Genomic DNA, 21,355 nt, shown 5'->3' with positions numbered 1-21,355 from the left:
CTGCTGAACGATGGATTTTATGCCGAACAAAAGAATCATCGTTCGGCAGAAAAGTGAAAGATGGGCACATTTACATGCAACAGTTATCGCTCAAAAGATGGCTTTTGAGCGAATTTTGAGTGATAATTGTTGTGTGTAAAAGGGTCTTTAGCATGGAACCATTTTTAGCATTTATGCATTTGCATACAATGAGGGAAAGAAAAGGAACCTGACTGCTGCTTTAATAGTAGCGGCACTGTAGCTGATCACTCCAGCTTGTAAAGAGAATTTACCCCCTCCCCTCCTGTTCCCCCCTCTTTACCCCAAAACAATATAGTGGGACTGTCACTGGTTTTCACAAAAGTCCTCTGAAGCAACGTGCGGCGCGTTCCTTTATGTCTTTCTGCTTGATGTGTCGGACCAGTAATGAGTTAATCACCTTGTACGTGGGAAGTTCTCTCATCAGATGACACATCTGGGGATTATGAACTCGTTATATAATCAGCCGTCTCTTTCACTTGACAGAAAATGTGACAGAAGTCGCCGTGAAGGATAAAGCGCAGGACGCGCTGGAGGCCAATGAAGTGAAGGTCAGCATATTGGGGGGCTTGTCAGATATTATATAATGCTGTCAATCAGTTCAATGGGTTACAGGTGTGATCTCGGGGTGTCCTATCCGCGTGGCTCGTTTGCTACAAGCAGCTTTGTGACATAGCGGCATCATCAGAATAACACCAGCCGCCTGTCTTGAGTGGCATCTATACTGTAAAGACAAGGCAATGGTGGGATGATGTCCGTGATGACCTTGGGTTCCTGCTACTGAATGGCCCTGCTTGCCCTGACACTGTCATAACAGCTGTCAGCCACTAGAGGGAGCTCACTGGATATTTGTTTTTACTGTTCATATAAATCCATATGCCAGTAACAAACCCAGAATTTATAATATACACTCTTTGTCAAAAAAAAATTCAAGCACCTAGAAAGAGTTGTCTTTTTGTTGCAAAATTCAGCATGTAGTTACATCTCAGACAGATATGCAAATGATTGGAGTTGTGGTGTGATTAGATGAACAGTCTTACCACCTGAGGCTCTAAAAGTGGTGTCACGTCTGGTATCCAAGCTAGAGGCGGTACAACAGGGTACTAGAGCCTTCATGCCCGCCTGTATCACATCTTGTATCCAAGCTAGAGGTGGTACAACAGGGTACTAGAGCCTCCATGCCTGCCCGTATCACATCTTGTAACCAAGCCAGAGGCGGTACAACAGGGTACTAGAGCCTTCATGCCCGCCTGTATCACATCTTGTATCCAAGCTAGAGACGGTACAACAGGGTACTAGAGCCTCCATGCCTGCCCGTATCACATCTTGTATCCAAGCTAGAGACGGTACAACAGGGTACTAGAGCCACGATGCAAGGGGTGAGTTTTCCACAAAAAAAACCCCTATCCTTCTGCTCCGATATTATAATCACTTCTATCAACGTTACAATCACACAGAGAAAGCTTCATTCGATTCCAACAACTCCTTCTAGGTACCTGATTTTTTTTAACAATGAGTGTATATGTATATAATATATATTTATATAGTCATAAAAGCAGAGTTCTCCATTAACTTATAGTATATTACACAATTAAAGGTGTTGTCCACTTTTTTACTATCGATGATAGGTCATCTGTAGTTAGAGGGGTATTTCAGAGACTGAAAATGGTTCAAATTTTCACCCATCCACTTGGTATGTAAAAACTGATAGATTGTTAGGGTTCCAACTTCTGGGACCTCCACCGATCCTGAGAACAGAGGACCTGTGATCCCCCCTACTCCCCTCTTCCTCACTGTGGAGTTCCTTCTCCCACCTGCAACGACATCAAATTGAATGGAGAGCGGTCACATATTTGCAGTAACGCTCCATTCATTATCACTGCTGGGACTGCTGGAGATAGCCAAATACAAATTTCCGTTAGCCCGATTGAAATGAATGAAGTGGCCAGCACTTCATTCAGTCTGATATCACTATGTATGTCCCTCATTTTTATAATCGTCGAGGGTCCCAGCGGTCAGACCCCCACTGATCTATCAGTTTTCACCTATTGAGTGGATGGGTGAAAACTTTAAAAAACTTTAAATCTCCACAGCACCCCTTTAGTTGCTGGGGGTCCATCAGTCAGAACCCCCGTCAATCAGCTGTTTGCCAGGCCGCTGTCAGTGGCCCTGGTTGGTATTGCAGTCCATGTTCCCATTGAATTCATTTGAAACAGTGAGTTCAATACCAACCCAGGTCGCTGCAATGTATTAAAAAACTGCCCGCTACCAGCTTCATACACACAGCTGACAATATGCAATCACTGTCTTTTGGCCAAAAACTCTTAAAATATGTTTTGCAACCAATTTTCAGGATTAACAATTACTAATATTCCAAATGCTGCGTACAGAAAGTCCACTCCATGATGGATGTTATATACTGCTAGACCTAAGAGTTTGGTGGCTCCTATACATTGTCATGTCACATTCAACTATTCCCCTTTGTATTAGAAGGTCCTGGAGATGCAGATGGAAAGCCACCGTGAGGCCCATCACAAACAGCTGGCCCGTCTCCGGGATGAGATTAACGAGAAGCAGAAGATCATTGATGAATTGAAAGAGTAAGAATGTGCAGACAAGCCAACCGTCTATTCCGATGAAAGACACACTTGTGATTTGTTCTCTGCTTAGCTCACAATATACCGTCTTAGTACTTTTCTATATTCTTCATTCTGTAAAGCAAATCTGGCACTTTGAAAATGCAGTTGATTCTGCAGGAATCATGCTATAGAGCAGGAGGAGCTGAAGACATTGGTACATAACTTGATGGGGAAAGATCCAATATAACTTGTATTTTATTCATTTATATCTCTGCACATTCTGGGCTTAGGGGTCCAGTGGGTGGAGCCATCAGTGAATTTTAAATGTGGCCGGTTCCTTTTAAACTCATATTGTTACGTGTGCTGCTGGGACCTGTAGTACTAAGCTTCCTAGCAGCACAGCCCTCACAGGGTTAATTAATTGAGCTGGTTGGGTGTGGTACGTCCTGCTAGCCAATCTCCTGAGTTTGTGCTCACATATTAACCCAGCTCCTGGTCAGTCTCTGTCTGGTGTTCAGGGTGAGCAGTCATGAATCCTTGTCTGTTGAAGCTTGCTGTGTGATATGTGCCCTGTGCTGGTTCATGTCCGTTTGTTCGTACATTGGCCAATGAAAATAAGCTGCAAGCCCTGGCAAAGCCCCTCCTATCTTGCAGTCCCTACACTAGCAAGACACATCTACTAGAGGGCCCTAGGGGCGAACCTAGTGCAGACATAGCAAACAAACTCAGCAGACAAAATTGACAGAATATAAACGGACATGAACCAGCACAGGGCACAAATCACACAGCAAGCTTCAACAGACAAAGATTCATGACTGCTCACCATCAACACCAGACAGAGACTGACCAGGAGCTGGTTTTATATGTGAGCACAAACTCAGGAGATTGGCTAGCAGGAAGTACCACACCCAGCCAGCTCAATCAATTAACCCTGTGAGGGCTGTGCTGCTAGGAAGCTTAGTACTTAGCAGCAGCACACGTAACACATATACCGTAACACCTAATTAGCAGATGTTGGTATTGAGGAATCTATGGTGCCTGCATATTTAGCAAATGTAATATTACAATATTCAATAAGTGTGTTAGCTGAAAATGGTTGTCTAGTGAAAACAGATCCTGCCCATATGCCTTAATAGAAAATGAGGTCAGGTGAACTTACCTTGCGCATTGTCTGATGGGTATGGGGCTTAATGTACTGTAAGTGGTCCTTCAATCTGCTCAGTCTTTTCAATGCCTGGTTATGGCAGCATATAGATAAAATGACTAGTCAGTACTTAATACATATGTTTACTGTAATAAATGGCACTCTTCTGCTCTTTGGCTGCACTTGGCTTTACTGAGGAGAGGCCAAGTCAGCTCATGGGCTACAAGGGTGCGTTCACACGTAGCAGAATTGGTGTGTATTTTCCGCAACGGAAGATCTGCAGCGAAATCCATACGTGTCAAAGTCTACGCCATTGGTGCAATTTTGCCGCTGATCCACAGCAGACTCCACCCCATCAATGGAATGGGTGAAATCTGATCACATCTGCGGCAAAAGATGACTGAAGTCAAGCACTGCTATGGAGATCTGAAAGGGGAAGCAATTAATGTATATTATGGCCTTCAATATGCTCACCAGTAAGTAGCGTAGTTGAGCATGAATAAGGTTTGGTTTTCCCTCACTGGATTTTCAAACTCCCCGCCATAGCGCAGGAGTAAAAAAAAATAGCAGGAAGATTGGCCCTACCCTTTCTTTTGGCGAGAATCCTAATAGTGAGAACAAAACTGCTGAAAACAATTGAAATCGGTGTTTTCACTTTGTCGCGTTATGCGTCCGTGATTATCACGGCTGCACAGCGGGACTAAAACACGTTTTTCCATATCCACGCTGTGGATCTCCACTGCAAATACAGGCAGATGCTCGCTAATTGCTGGGCAGCAGCTGGACTTGCCAATTGGCAGGTCCATGACCCAGTTGGCAATCAGCAGAGACATGACTGTGTTTTCAGCAGGGCTCCGCAGCATGTACGCGCGCTCTAAGGGACCTTTCACACAAGCTGGAATTTGGCTCCTACAGCCTTGGCAACACCCAGACGGATCTGCCGTTGCGGAAATCCACACCAAATCCAACATGTCTAAATGGAATTGCCAGCAGAATGAAGCCATTTTTAATAAACCGCATCATAAACCACATGGCATGAGACTTTTGGTGTGGAATCTCCTGCCAATTACGCCCGTATGAAAGGTCCCTAAAAGTTTCTCATGATTATTAAGCCCAGAAGTCTCTTGCTTTATTTTAGTGTAATACTTCTGATTATTCTTTTATCAGATGATTGTTTTTGATGGAAGGTGACTTATTTTCTGATTGGTATGTATCCTCTTTCCGTTTCTTCAGTCTGAACCAGAAGCTGCAGCTGGAGCTTGAGAAGCTGAGAGCCGATTATGAGAAGCTGAAGAGTGAGGAACACGAGAAGAGCCACAAATTGCAGGAGCTGACGTGAGTGCTATGAGGGCATCTTCAGACTGGCACATGCGCAAGTACACTCGCCGCTACCGAGCATATTTTCGCATGAATCAGTCCAAAGCCTTTTTTTTCTTCTTACCGTTTTATACTTCGCGCTATTGCGTGGGTAAAAAAAAAGGAGAAAGATAGGTCCTGCCCTCTCTTTACTCGCACATATATAAAATCCACCTGTGAGAAAGATAGGGCAAGACCTATTTTTTTCCGCACGTAGTAATATCGAGTGAGAAACACGGACGTGAAAACGAAACCATTCAAATCAGAACATTTTGAGATCACAGCAATATGAAGAAGCCTAAAGGCTTATTCAAACGATTGTTTGACCGATATACGCTGCCCCTCTATGCAAAGGGAGAAGGTGGGACGGGACGGGAGCTAGTGCATTGAGCTTCTGCCCCCTTTCCGCCCCTCGCCACTGTTTGCAATGGGAGGGTTGGGGTGGGACTTAGCTCCACCCAATCCCGCCCCTCTCTTTGCAAACAGTGGCGAAGGGCACTAGCTCTCGTCCTGTCCTGCCTCCTTCCCTTGCAGAGAGGGGCAGCGTATATCGGATGGGCGCTAAAAACCGTCCAATATACGATCGTCTGAATAAGCCCTCAAACAGTAGTAGCGCATAGTGCAGACTTTATTTTCATCCCATATAAACATTGTGGCTCAAAGTCTACGGGGTATCCAATGGAAATGCTGACGTAGCGATGTCAGAAATCTGATCGTGATTATACCTACCGGAGAAACACCATCAACAGTGGTACTGTTTGGTCGAATGGTATGCTGATACCTGATGAAGACCCCAAAGGAGGTTGAAACGCATTTTACTGTATGCATTGTATACAGCTATGCAGTTTCATAAACACATCTGGTTATATGTACTGGTGTCAGCAATTTCCAGCATACAATTTCACCAAACAGCACGTTTTTCCTGGTTCTGTCATATTCTACAATGGGTTTGTGGTGTTTGGGACAGCGCATCCCCATTTCCATCACGGCCGGAAGTTGGTGATAGTGAACAGATAATCTACAGAGCAACTGGTGTTGAATGGAGTTGTGCCCTATGTATTGGGATTTTTATGATATTTTGGCTATACTGCATTTAGATCTGCTCCCTCTTTCTTCTTTCAGTTGTTCCCAGTTGTTGGAGTCCCACTACCTTCTGATATCCGCACCACTGACATACTAACAGTAATACATTTTGTTTAGATTATTTACTCCTATTACTGTTTTTATCAGATTTCTATACGAGAAGCACGAACAGTCCAAACAGGATCTCAAAGGGCTTGAGGAGACTGTTGTAAGTAGACATCGACCAATAGCGTGGCTTATCATAAGTATTATAGCAAATCTCTTAGGAGTTCTTACAGAACTGTTATCTGTACCACTTTTATAAGGCTCGTGAACTCCAGACCCTCCACAATCTTCGGAAGCTTTTTGTTCAAGACGTCACATCTCGAGTCAAGAAAGTAAGTAGACTTCTCATTAGACACATACCGTATATGGCTTTATAGTGTCCTGTTACTTTAAATTGGTAGTCCCATCAGGGCCCTATTATGGCCTGTGGACGGCATAGAAGGGATTTCCCAGTCAGGACCTCCCTATATTAACTAGGGAGAAATTTGATGGCATCTGTTGATTTTCTGATAGATCACATCCCCGATATGAGTTGGAGCTTGTTAAAGGGAACTTGTTTGATTCTATGAGATCCATAGATTAAGTTTATGGGCTCATAGCCTGGGACCAGCGAGTCCGGGGGTGGTATCGTTCTACTCTTCTACCTCCCAGTTTCAGTGCTGTCATTTCGTAAACTTGCTCCTCGTTGTATGGAACGTACTCCTTCACACACATTGTCCTCTCATTGAGATGAAATAAGAGGACAGTGCGCACGCTGAAGTACAACAAATGGCGAGTTTACAGACTGACAGAGCTGAAATAGGGAGGCAAGGGAACATAATACCATCCCCAGACTCAGCAGCCTCGGTACTGTGGACCCATAAACTTGGTTTATGGGGCTCATAGGACCTGACAGGTTCCCCTTAAAGGGAACCTGCCACTGGCCATGAGCACCATAAACTAAGTTATGGTGCTCATAGGGCAGGTTACCATGAGCCAGGGGAGGTATTTTTTATACTTCCACGTCTCTTGGTGCCCTCGTTATTACCCTAAACATCGGCGTGTAAACTGTGTATATGGCTCTCACCTGAAGTCTTTGTGTGTACACTCCCATTGATTTCTTAGATTATGATGCTCATAGCCAATGACAGGTTCCTAGCGATCAGCATTGTTTGGATAAAACAATATAATTATCCCTTATGTATATGTATAGTAGCTATTTGCATATAGACGTTTATCACCTTAAAGCGTACCTGAGGACATGTTTTCTAAAGTATACCAGGTTCTCCTTACCCTATCATTTGCTGCGGTTTGCACTTTGTTTCATGTCTGTAAGTTTTTATTTTCAGGTGGTCTTCCCCATTTTTCTGCTGTTCGCAATCCACTTTCAAGAAGGGGCGTGTAGCAATTCTACCAGTAGTTCACTGTCCTGTACTTCCTTGCCCTTAGTTCCCATGCTGCATTGCACTCTCTCTGGTCCAGTCACCAGGGAGGCTGTATCTGAATGCCCGCCTCTTTGCTTTCCTAGGAGGATTAGGAATTTAGAGACATTCTGACCAAATGGTTAGTAAACCCGTTATAATGTGTGTGTATTGTGTGCACAGACACACACCCACACACTGTAACAGCAGGTGAGGCAGAGACTGTGGAGATTGTTAACACAGTGTCTGCAGATCTGTCAGCCTGCGGATTCTAAGAGCCACCTGTGAAGCTAGTACCTCCTTCTGTTGCTATGGAAATGTCCTTGTTACTATGGAAGCTCTGTACCTAATCACAGAGAGTGGATTGCAGAGAAGCTATAAGGGAGACCCCTAGTGGATGCCATCTGAAACATGGTTACAGAAATCATGAGACTAACACAAGCTGGTAGATGTGCATAAGTTGTCTGAAAAGTTACTGCCCCTTTAACACGTTTCCAATTAGGAAAGCACCAGCATGATTGTCTGTTTAATGCTGTGCTGCTGATAGGTGAGAATGGGGAAGAAACCACACATGCCTCTTCTTACAGACTGTTCTAACTAAAGGGGCTTTTACATAGGCAGATGATTGCCATCAAACATTCGTTTGAACAAACATTCATCAGATCAGTTGCCGATGTGAAGGTGACGCTGATCAGTCAACAAACAAGAAAATGCTAGTTTATTGGGTCATCATCTCTCTTACGGGGCATCTAAAATCATCTGTTGTTGGCAGCACATCACTCAATGTAAAAAGTGATGTGCTGCAGATAACAATAAAACTGTCGATACAGCTGATTGCTCTATGTAAACAGAGCTGAACAAATATGGATAACTTGACAAAAACGTCAGTCGGCGCCCTTTCCTAGCGCAAAACTTTTCACTTTTAAAGCAACTTAAAGGTGTTGTAAACTACGCCTAACCACAGGATAGAATATCAATAGTATGTCAGCAGGGGTATGCCACCCAGCATCCCTACCGATCAACTGTTTCTACATTTAGCTGATTTCTGCAGGAAGCGGACAGCTCTGTTCTTATTGTAGTGGCCAAGCTTGGTATTGCATGCAAAGGTCTCAATGGGAACTTTACGTGTAATACCAAACTTGGCCACTTAAGCTATCTGCTTCCTGAAAAAATCGTCATAATACAAAAGCATACTGACCGATGGAACAGCTGATCAGTGGGAATCTTGGGCAGCTGACCCCTGCTGATCTACTATTGATGGCCTATTGATGGCCTATCCTGCAGATAGGCCTTCAGTAGTTTGCAACTACAGACATAATTGGTAGTGGGAAGGATGAGGCGTATATGAAAAAGATCATAACAATACTACTCACTGCACACTGCTTACCCTGTCTCTGCTGCTCCCTTCTCTGTTCTCTCTTTGGGCTGCAGCGGTCACATGGGTTGTTTACCCACGTGACTGATGCAGCCAATAGGAGGCAGGGGATCAATGACGTCCCATATTAGAAGCCCATGTGACAGGTTTACGGGATGTTACCAGGCCTTGTGGCCAGGTGACGTTACCCGCCCCATACCACAGCTCCAGACTGCTGAAACATAACTTCGAACCCCCATTAAATAGACAGGTGAGAAAAATTCTAGCTTTAGGATCTGTTCTTTCAGCAGCCATAACACTTAGTAAAAAAGCAATCTCTATATATGAATTGTCTGATTTTGCATAAGTGTCGCCATATGCCGTCCTCGTGTATCTCCTATTAACATCCCGTTGTGTCTCTTAGAGTGCTGAGATGGAACCCGAGGATAGTGGGGGGATTCACTCCCAGAAACAGAAGATTTCCTTTCTTGAGAACAACCTGGAGCAACTTACAAAGGTTCACAAACAGGTAGGTGTTCTAGTGGCTGTGTAGACGAGGAGCCCGGCTCTCCTGGACACGAGGAAAAGTAGGAAAATCAAGAAAAGCATATGTGTTGTTCACGAACCCAACCCCTCATACCATTGTGTGTGCGGACTGCACTGGGAAATGACATGAAAAGTTTGTGCTTACTGCATCTGCTTCACTGTGCAGCATGAAGAACTGAGATTGGCGCTTGGCCTGCTCTTACCCCTGCTGAGGCCGAGCCTTGCTCCTCAGTGCATGACTGTATTTCCCGATTATTTTGGTTTTGTTTGTCTTTTGTCACAAAACAAAATCTCTGTACACGATTAAACGTAAATGACCCGTCGTGGGACAAAACATCGCCGTGGCTGTATGGTTGGGGACATTTAATAACATCCCTTATTTAGGCCACCTGAACAGGAACGGACCTTTGCTGCGGAATCCGCGGTCGGCATCCGCACGGAGGATCTGCAGCAAAGACCTTTCAAAGAATGCCTTGCAAACTCGCTTTTTCCTTGCAAAAACGAATTGCGATTTTTACGAGCAGAGGAAAAATCGCAGCATGGAAGCCATCTAACCCGCAGCCCATCTGCAATTGACATGGCGGATAGGCTGCGGTACCGGCATCATTGTCTAGCGATAGCGCAGGGATAACAAATGTTTTAAAAAAATCTGTACAGCGCATGACCAACGGCGAGCGTCTGTGGTCATCCGCAGTACAGTAAAAGCAGGTACACGGGGTGGCCGGCTGTGGTCAGAGACAGAATCCACTGCCGGAACCCACGTGCTATGTGCAGGCGGCCTTATACTGTAAGCAGATGTTCAACCAGTATACCAAAGTAGCACCTCACATTGTAGGGAGTGAAGCTATAGGTGCAAAGTGCATAGTTATTCCAGCACACCCTCCCCATATACGTATAATACAATACAGTTACTGGTTCTTAGGCTCTTCCACACGGGCGCCACGAGGGTTCTGTGCAATATAGCTGCGTTTTCTTGCTGCGATTTTGTAGCGCTCTTTTGCCGAGATTTCCTGGGGGGGGGGGTGAAGAGGGTTTATATATAAGCTCTAACCCGAAAATAGGCTCTCGCTGCAAAAAAAAGCAAAAAACATCCCCTAAGGGCTCATGTCCACGGGCAAAATGAGATTTAAAATCCGCAGCGGATCTCCCGCGCGCGGATCCGCACCCCATATGGATGCATTGACCACCCGCAGGTAGATAAATACCCGCGGATGGTCAATAAAAAGGAATTTAAAAAATCTGGAGCATGAAAAAAAAACGTGCCATGCTCCATTTTAGTGCGGATCACGCTCCGGATGGCCCCCATAGACCTCTATGGGTGTGGGAGATCCGCTGCGGATTGTAAATACTAATTTATCGGGTGCATGAGATCCGCTGCGGATTTAACCCCTTCCCGCTCCAGGACGTACCGGTACGTCCTCGGAGCATGGTACTTACCGCAACAGGACATACCGGTACGTCCTGGGGATAGTGCGAGATCACATAAGATCCCGCGCTATCCTGCAGCGGGAGCTGGCTGTCAGTCACGGCCGGCGTCCCGCTGCAACAGCGGGGGGGGGGGGGCATGCCCCCCCCGCTGTTAACCCCTTCCCTGCCGCGATCTAAGTAGATCGCGACAGGGAAAGAGTTGACAGAGAGATCGCGCTCCCTTGGTGTCTCCGGCCGGCTCTCGCGATGTCATCGCGAGAGCCCGGCCTGTCGCCATGGCAACAGGACGCCAGACACTGGCGTCCTGTATTGCCTGTGCCTATAATCGCTGTATAGGCGATAAGGCATGGGAGAGCAGTAGCTCTGCCATGCCTTATGACAGCGATCATAGGCATAGTGCTGCAAGTCCCTCAGAGGGACTCGAATAGTGTAAAAGAAAAGAAAAGAAAAATGTAAAAAAAATGTAAAAAAACACCTTTTTTTATGCTTTTTCTAATATTAGCATAAAAAAAGGGAAAAAAAATTAAAACCCCACATATTGGGTATTGACACGTCTGTAACGACGTGTACAAAAAGTTGAACACGCTTTTTATTTTGTACGACAAAAAGCGTAAAAAAACACGCTAAAAAACAGAGGCAAAATGCTAATTTTTAGCATTTTGCCTCCCAAAAAATGCTATAAAAGTGATCAAAAAAGCCATACATTCCCCTAAATGGTACCAATAAAAACTACAGCTCATTTCGCAAAAAATAAGCCCACATAGAGCTCCGTATTTAGAAAAATAAAAAAGTTACAGGACTTTGAATGCAGCTTTTTTTTCACGTGCAGATGCAAAAATGCCATCCGCGTGCATACATGCGTGAAAAAAAAACGCATCCGCATGCAATAAAATACAATAAAATACTATTTTAAGCTCATCCGCACTGCATCCGCGGCCCAAATCCGCGTTACAAATCCGGAGCAGATTTGATTTTCCCCGTGGACATGAGGCCTAAGAGGCGCTGTCCAGCTCAGCCGTACTTCTCTTGAGGCTCTCCGACACTTGTTTAAAGTTCTCTGGCTTAGCTTCCTGGTTTTGAAACCCCCTGCTCTAGGAAGCAGTGCCTCTGATTGGCTGAGCCATGGTGCTCGAAGACCAATCAGAGCCAGCACTTGATAAACCAACAACAACCATTCTTTTTTTTTTTTATGTAGCTTGGACTTATTTTAGGACTTTTACAGTAGGATTTCCTACTTTAAAAGTTGCATCACACTGCATGATAACCGCCTTTTCGTGCCGGCAATATGTAGCAACCCACTTTTTTTTTTGCTCGCAATGTCGCAGGCTTCAAAACCACTAATGTGAAGAAACCCATTGGAAAGCATGGGCTTCACATACATGCAATTTGTAGCGATGTCGCATCGCAAAAAAAAAATCCCGCTATTTTGTCGCCTGTGTGAAACTGGCCTTAAAGTTAACCTCACCTAGGCTGTATCCACAGGGGGGCTGATTTGCGGCGGATGTCCACAGTGGGCATTTTGCAGCTGATCAGCAGCCCGCCTTTAAACTTGCACCATTTGATGCGGATTTTGAAGCAGGTTTTATCATGTATTCCTGTGCAAAATTCCGCCCCTCGTTGAGAAGAAGTGAATTCTGCAGCGGAAACGGCGGTGAAACTGAATTCGGATTTTGTGCAGAAATTTCCGCACCTTGTGGAAGAGATTTTAAAAATTTCATCCACTTTGCTGCTGCTGCAAATGCTAGAATTTCCGTGCGGACCCTCCGCCCTGTGTGAACCCAGCCTAAGGGGTTAAGATGCACTCAGGGCACCTGCGTTATGCGCCAAATATATTTACTTGAGACAGAAATTCAAAATCTACAATAAAGAATGTGACATTTTGCTCAAGAGAGTTTTTCCAACTTTAACATGATTGTTAGGCCATATTCACACGGCCGAGATCCTTGGGCACAACTCACATCACACAGCGTATGGACACCCTATCTGTGTGCTGTACTATGTGCGGGGTAACGCATGTTACATGTCACATTCTCGTGCAAGACACACCTGAAAATAGGACAGACAGCGATTTTTCGAACATTGGTCCAAGTGAAAAATTGCTCATTTGAATGAACCCAATTGAATGAATGGGTTCATTCTTCTTGCGAGCTCTGTCTGTCTCGCACATGGACAAAACTGGTGCTAGAATATCGGCCATGTGACTAGGCACCAGGGAGTGAAAGAACCTCTCTGTCATGACACTTGGCTTTTGTATTGTAGTGACTACTATTAACCCTTTCCAATCCACTCTCTGAGGTCTAAAGACATTCTGATTGAAGGCTGTACAGCTCCGATGTCGGAAGACGTCTGGCAGGGTATTCTTACTGTATATTACTGGCCGCTCTGTTCTCGGGGGGCCTCTCCAGCATGTCCAATACTGCAGTACTGGCTCTAGCCAGCAGGTGGCGCCATTGTATAATGGCAGAAAGAGAAAGCCCCCCCTAGGAAACCCTGAATCCAAAATTGGATTGCAAAGGGTTAACACTTCCATGGATGATTTTCAGTTGAAGTTCATCACATTAGAAAAACCATGGAAGTCTAAGGCCAATTCCACACGGGCGATCGCGATTTTGCCGAGAGAAAATCGTGGCAAAAATCGCATCTTTGTTGCTGCAATTTTTGGGTATCCACGATGCTTTTTTATTTTTAATTGTGTGTTTTTTATTTCAAAAGTCAATAGGACTTTCTAATGTTAAAGTCGCACTGCAAGTTTGTTGTGTTGCAATAAAAAGAAGCCTCCATAGGGAAACATGGGAGATTAAAGAAATCGCACATCGCAGAACGATAGAGTAAGCCGCGATTTGTTTATCCCCTCAACATCGATTTAGCGAAAACATCCCAGATTGGAAAAAAAACATTGTAAAACATTGATTTCATAATCTGTAGAGATGAGCGAGCACCCAAATGCTCAGGTCCGCGTTATTCGAGTCGAGCTTTTCATAAAATTCGAGAGCCCTACTCAAGTAACGAACCCCATTGGCTAGAATGGGAGACTCGAGCATTTTTGTATGTAGGACGCAGGGTCCCGAGCATTTTTTTTTTTCTTCTCTCTCTCTCCCCCTGCCTGGGGGGAGGAGCCAAAAACTGGGGCGGGGTTGAACAGGGCGTGATGCTCGTTCGAGTAACGAGCACCATTGAGTATGCTAATACTCGAACGAGCATCAAGAACGGCAGAGTATGTTCACTCAACTCTAATAATCCGCTTTTTTTACTGACTCCCGCATCAGACGAAAATCGCACGATTTTCTCGCCCATGTAAAACCACCCTTAGGGCTCATTCACACAGGAGTATTTTGCATCTGTATGACTTCCGTATTTTTTACAGACATAATATGGATAGCATAGAATGCCATTGGTGTATTCCAAAAGCGCTGTGAATATGCATGTAACATGTGTATTCACTGCTTTGTTTTACCCATGAAGCCAGGAGACACAGTTAAAAAAACGTGACATCAATTGGTTCTTCTTGTGCTTTTTTTTGTGTGTTTGAAGAACACAGTGAATATGCGTGCAAAAAAAACGCTTAACAAATCCGCACATATGCATGCAGTGAAAACAGTGTTATTTTCATGCACCAAAACTGCACCTTCTTGTGAATGAGCCCAAACCTTTCCAATCCAATTCAGGGTTTCCTAAAAGGCTTTCTCTTTTTGCTGTTATACAACGGTGCCATCTGCTGGCTAAAGCCAGTGTGCGTGCACCAGAGAGGCTCTGACAGCAAAGTGGCTGGCAATAGACGGTAAGAATACCCTGTCGGGCGTCTTCTGACTTGGAGCTGTATAAGCTTCAATCAGAATGTAGGAAGACGTCAGACAGTGGATTGGAAAGGGTTAATGTAACATTATTTTTATGTCAGACTATTATTTACAATATATAGCACCAGTATATAGTGCAGATTTGACTTTTTTTTCTGTCAAAAAATGCTTTTGTTAAATGTTTTCTTGCAAAACGAAATCTTTCATAAATTACACAAAAATAATAGTGAGGTATAAAACCCCCATTTATTCATTAGATCCCCTTGGATATTTAGCAAAGCCCCTATGTTTGGAGCCTTGCTTTGTTCACATGGCTAGTGCTCTACTGCGATCTATATCCAGCTTTATGTCTGTTTATTATCATTTGGGTATTTCTGCATGTTCTTTTCTCTTTGTTTATTAGTTCTGTTGCAAAAGAAGTTCAGAACTAAATTTTAATATCTAAACTAAAATGAGGCATCCAGTCTTTTAGAAATTTAAATTGACCCTCCAGTGTGAAGACACAATTCTGTCCTGGGACCGAATTCTTCTCTGCCCTCCCACTCTTCCACCTCTTCCGGGTCCTGTTTTCATCTCTCCAAGATGGCCAACACAGTCTTCAGACTACCTAATCTCCACAGAATATTGATAGTGTTAGACTACCAATAAACTATACCTGCTCTCTAATTGGCCAGAGGGGCTCATGTGACCTGAACTAGCCAATCAGGGAGCAGTGCACTGTGTGCATTAAAGGAGATGTCCCGCGCCGAAACGGGTTTTTTTTTTTTTAAACCCCCCCCCCCCGTTCGGCGCGAGACAACCCCGATGCAGGGGTTAAAAAAACCACCCGCACAGCGCTTACCTGAATCCCGGCGGTCCGGCGTCTTCATACTCACCTGCTGAAGATGGCCGCCGGGATCCTCTGTCTTCATGGACCGCAGGGCTTCTGTGCGGTCCATTGCCGATTCCAGCCTCCTGATTGGCTGGAATCGGCACGTGACGGGGCGGAGCTACACGGAGCCCCATAGAGAAGAGAAGAAGACCCGGACTGCGCAAGCGCGGCTAATTTGGCCATCGGAGGGCGAAAATTAGTCGGCACCATGGAGACGAGGACGCCAGCAACGGAGCAGGTAAGTATAAAACTTTTTATAACTTCTGTATGGCTCATAATTAATGCACAATGTACATTACAAAGTGCATTATTATGGCCATGCAGAAGTGTATAGACCCACTTGCTGCCTCGGGACAACCCCTTTAAGTAGAAAGAACACTGCTGCAACCACCTTGGACAGCCGAATCCTGGAGTTGTGGCGAAGAACAACTGCAGGTAATATAACGCCATTCCCGAAACCAGAGGATCACTTTAACTTTAAAACTGGTTGAACTATACTTAAAGGGGTTGTCCAGGGTTAGAAAATTAGACGTACCTTTTTTTCAGACAATGCCACTCCCATGCATGGCTTGTGTCTGATATTGTGGCTCAGCCCAATTCAATCCTTTTTTCCAACCTTGCACAACTACTTTTAAGTGTTAGTGAATATATATTGCGTGGACCCTGTGTCTGTGGATTTGTTTTATGACCTGTAGGCACTTTGTACGCCACCTTTTAGTGCGTCCATAAGGCACCATATTCTACCCCAGAAGTCAAACAAAGGGGAGAATAGCGTTGCCATATGGCCTGCATAGCTATTGTATATCTATTGGAATATCCTGAACTGAGTTAAAAGCGTCACAGCAGAAGCTTAATGGAGGGGTTCAATCTTGTTGTTTGCAAACTTATTCCTATTTAGCAGTCAAATGTCCAGAAATAGCGATACTAGAACATATATAGTGTGCCATAAAATACTTGTTTTCTATAATATCTTTATATTGGTCCAGAAAGTTGGATTGTGCTGTTTTTCTAAAATGTTGTGTGTTCTTAAATTTTTTTTTACATAAGACTCTATTCACATCTGCGCCAGAAGTTCGAGCACCGCTTTTTCCGAGTAAATGACTACTCGGACAAAAAGATTCTCGGGGGGGGGGCGGCGTGGTGGAGTGGGGGGTAGCAGTGGGGAACAGGGGGGAGCTCTCTCTCTCCCCCCCCACTCCCTTCTGCAACCCCCCGCTCACCCCCTGTGCCCCCCGAATCTTTTCGTCCGAATAGTCATTTACGCTGAAAAAGCGGTGCTCGAGTGCAAAAACACCCGAACCGAGTACGCTCACTCATCTCTAGTGCCAAATAATGAGAAGTCTAATGGCTAAGATTTTTTTAAGGGCGGATTTCATTATTTTAGTAATTCATTATTACAGTTTTTTAGACGTGTATATTTTCATTGCTGTTTTAGTAAAATTAGGCTTTTTTGGGGAAAAAATGTCATTGTGTTAAAATGTAGCTACAGACTACAGTGTGCTTTCAGATCAGCGTTGAGGATTCCGCTTTCCTCTTCTGTTTGGGTGAGCAGGAATGGGAATTCCCGCGCCTGAATAGCATCAGGCAGTCCCCATTGACTATTATGAGGTCTATCCACTTTCCGGACAGCTTTTAGACAGAAGAAAAAGCACTGCGTGCTTCTGGTATTTTCAGCCCAATCTGTGACAGAAGCTTCAGCCGGAGGTACTGATGCCGATGTTCACACTGGCCCAGTTGATCAACTTTAGAAGCTTGTATAGCATGGAGGATGTTTTTAGGAATAGCAATAGACACCACTTTTGATTTGGATTCTGTTGTGGTACTATGATACCGGGAAGTGAAATACTTATGATGGAATTAGCTGATATACCCGGCTTCGCCCGAGTAATTTGATACAGGTGTTTACATGCTGTTCGCATGGAAAATTTTCATGAAGTCAAGGTTACTTCAGAGGAACCAAGGAATAAAATATGTATACACATAGAGGAGCATTAGATTCTCTTCAGACTGCATGTACTGATGTCCCTCTGTACAATGTGCCATCCCTCCCACTTTCTTCACTTTTTACCCTTAAAGGTATCACCCGTTTTATTCAAATTTAACCCCAGACTGGAGGTTGCAGCCGTTTCTTAGCCTTAAAGGCATACTCCATCCCTGCAGTCCATGGCCGCTTCCTTGTGTACTTTACAGCCTTTCAGTATATATACACAGAGGTCAGTTATAGTCTGCTCAGTATATACACGTAAAGGTCAGTCAGATTGTTCTCAGTATATACGTATAGAGGTGAGGTAGGTTCTCCTCAGTATATACACATAGAGTTGACGTAGATTCTGCTCAGTATATACACAGAGGTGTGGTAGATTCTCCTCAGTATATACACAGAGGTGAAGTAGATTCTCCTCAGTATATACACATAGAGGTGAGGTAGATTTTCCTCAATATATACTTAAAGGTGAGGTAGATTCTCCTCAGTATATACACATAGAGGTGAGGTAGATTTTCCTCAATATATACTTAAAGGTGAGGTAGATTCTCCTCAGTATATACACAGAGAGGTGAGGTAGATTCTCCTCAGTATATACACATAGAGATGAGGTAGATTCTCCTCAGCATATACACATAGAGGTGAGGTAGATTCGCCTCAATATATACTTAGAGGGGAGGTAGGTTCTCCTCAGTATATACACAGAGAGCTGAGGTAGATTCTCCTCTTTATATACACATAGAGGTGAGGTAGGTTCTCCTCAGTATATACACAGAGGTGAGGTAGATTCTCCTCAGTATATACACACATAGGTAAGGTAGATTCTTCTCAGTATATACACATAGAGGTCAGTTAGATTGTTCTCAGAATATACACATAGAGGTGAGGTAGATTCTCCTCAGTATATACACATAGAGGTGAGGTAGATTCGCTTCAATATATACTTAGAGGTGAGGTAGGTTCTCCTGAGTATATACACAGAGGTGAGGTAGATTCGCCTCAATATATACTTAGAGGTGAGGTAGGTTCTCCTCAGTATATACACAGAGAGGTGAGGTAGATTCTCCTCAGTATATACACATAGAGGTGAGGTAGATTCTCCTCAGTATATACACATAGAGGTGAGGTAGGTTCTCCTCAGTATATACACAGAGATGAGGTAGATTCTCCTCAGTATATACACATAGGTGAGGTAGATTCTCCTCAGTATATACAAATAGAGGTGAGGTAGATTCTCTTCAGTATATACACATAGAGGGATGTAGATTCTCCTCAGTATATACACATGGAGGTGGGGTACATTCTTCTCAGGATATACACAGAGAGGTGAAGTAAATTCTCAGTATATATACATAGAGGTGAGGTAGATTCTCCTCAGTATATACACAGAGGTCAGTTAGATTGTTGTGTCAAATTTCACGCTTGTACAACACGGGGTAGTTATATTACATAGTAGTGCACTTACTTTTGCACTTAGCATGGAATAATCGAGTTGTGACCCCTTTACTGTAATTTGGCCCTCTAGTGGTATAAATAAGCCACTCCAGGGACCACCCTGCCACAGTAGTCAGCTTCCAAAAGTTATAAATAATAATAATCTTTATTTATATAGCGCCAACATATTCCGAGGCTCTTACAAAACGGAGATACAGAAAGACAAAAGTACAAAAATACAAAAACGACAGTTACATCTAGTAATCAGTTGATGGAAACAGTAGGGGTGAGGGTCCTGCTCCAACGAGCTTACATACTACAAGTAATGGGGTGATACAGAAGGTAAAGGGGCTGGAGATGTACAAGGTATGGCGAGGTGGAGAGTGAGGGATGCTATACACACAGACAATGGTCAGTCTTAAGTCGTGTGGTGGCTGAATCGATATGACTGCAGGGAGCTGTTGATTACGGCTGGCAAGGATTGCAGTCAGTAGGTCAGGGAGCATGTTATCAGGTGAAGTAGAGAGGGTTTGGTTTAGGGGATATGGAACGCCTCCCTGAAGAGGTTCGTTTTTAGAGCACGCCTTAAGTTTTGTATGCCAGGGATTGCCCGGATAGTTTTGAGTAGCGCGTTCCAGAGGGCTGGTGCTGCTCTGGAGAAGTCTTGAAAGATAGGAATGAGAGGTTCAAATTAAAGGGGCACTCTGGTTTCGTTCCTTGTACACAGCCTGATAACCAGGCAAGATCATTTCCCCAAATTATTGTTTGTGTGATCAGGATGTTTCAATCTACCCAAGATCAACCAATGAACAAGCAAACGCTCATTTATTGGCTGATCGGCTTATTTACGCAAGCATTAAATTAGTTGCCAGTTGGCTGCAACCAGCCTATGATAGTAGTAACAATCGGCATTTGCGCTGCATATTACACTTGCAATTTTTGTGTGTGTATTACACAGTGAATAGAACCCATTGATTTCAATGGGCTTGTTCACATAAGTGTATTTTTTAATGCGATGTTTGATCATGTGAAAAAATATGCAATAGGCCATTGAAGTGAATAGGCCAGCTCAAATTTGCAGTGAATAGGCAGGAAACCTGCCTACTCACTGTGTATTTGCATAGCAAATATATAGGCCCTTCTGCGTACTTTTATGCGTGCGCAAATACGCAGTGTCTCTGCAAGCACAAAAACCCGCAGAAGTGGGCGAAATACACGCGCAGAAGCGATTTTCGGTCATGTCAAACCGCATAAGTTTACACCAGTGTCAATGAGCACTAAGGGTCCTCCTACACGATAAATCATTGGACAAATGGATGATCACGGAGTCGTTTGCTTTGACCCCTTTAGGACCAGGCTGCTTTGTACCTTAAGGACCAGACACTTTTTAGGGATTTTACCCATGTGGTGGTTTTAACTGCCCTACAGCTACCACGATAATTTTTGTTGCGTTTTTCCCCATGACATATAGGGCTATTTTTTTTTATATCTTTTTTGTTGACTTTTTTTCAGTTTTTTTTTTGTTTTATTGAGGGTAAAAAGCTAAAAAAATGATTTTTTTAAACATTTATAGTTCTTTTTTTTAATGAGTATATATATGCTAAAATAAAGTATGGGAACGGGTTCCTCATTTTGTTTCGGACGTTTTGATATATAATATGTATGGCTTTGGATTACAGGGCGCATACGGCGACGGTCTTGGTTGGCTTCGGCTTTGGGTTATTTTCTTTTTTATGTATATATTTTTATTTTATTCTGTAATTTTGTTTCACTTATGTGTGTAACAATTTTTTTTACTAGCTATGTTCCCCATGATGTCATATAAGACCTCTGGGAGACATTCACGTGGTTTGTTTGTTTTTATTTGACATTTTTCCACTGTAGCTGGGACATCCATAAAAGCCCCAGCCACAGGGAAAACATCCCCTGTAGTGACAATAGTCACTGACAGAGCTGATCAGGGTCTGCTAGGACTCTGCAGCTCTGCTGTGCCATGGGGTCTCTGCGGTCACGTGACTGCCGGCTCGCATAGTGGAAGAAACGCTTCCACTTTCACTCTTTAGTACATAGCACTCACTGAGCGCTGTGTACTAGGAAAAAGAGAAGGCAGAAGGAGTTAAAAGCCCCTTCTCCCTTCTCCTCTGAGTTATCAGCTGTGTCTAAGAGCTGACAACCCGACCTGCTTCTGATTGATTGCAGAAGTAGGGGCTTTAATCCCCCGACGTATATTTACTCTTGGCTGGGATTAAAGCCAAGGACCAAGCACCGTAAAATTACAGCGCTTGGTCCTTAATGGGTTAAAATGCCAGCAGTTTACAA

General features: G+C 44.0%; 1 protein-coding gene across 3 annotated transcripts in view; it reads left to right on the top strand.

Moving 5' to 3' along the window:
* KIF5A (kinesin family member 5A) overlaps nt 1–21,355 on the top strand; it is a 141,467-nt gene that overhangs the window by 98,236 nt on the left and 21,876 nt on the right. For 2 of the 3 annotated variants that reach the window (XM_066584423.1, XM_066584421.1), the window contains exons 18-23: nt 505–569; nt 2,509–2,618; nt 4,975–5,076; nt 6,328–6,388; nt 6,486–6,557; nt 9,404–9,508. In XM_066584423.1, coding sequence (XP_066440520.1) covers nt 505–569; nt 2,509–2,618; nt 4,975–5,076; nt 6,328–6,388; nt 6,486–6,557; nt 9,404–9,508 — 515 coding nt within the window. The remainder of the gene's footprint in view (nt 1–504; nt 570–2,508; nt 2,619–4,974; nt 5,077–6,327; nt 6,389–6,485; nt 6,558–9,403; nt 9,509–21,355) is intronic. The other variant, XM_066584422.1, reaches the window with a different exon arrangement.

This window comes from Eleutherodactylus coqui, chromosome 1 (genome assembly GCF_035609145.1).
Source record: "Eleutherodactylus coqui strain aEleCoq1 chromosome 1, aEleCoq1.hap1, whole genome shotgun sequence".
In the NCBI taxonomy this organism is placed as follows: Eukaryota; Metazoa; Chordata; class Amphibia; order Anura; family Eleutherodactylidae; genus Eleutherodactylus; species Eleutherodactylus coqui.
Note: the sequence above shows the minus strand (reverse complement) of the source record. Positions and strands in the feature narration are given on the sequence as shown.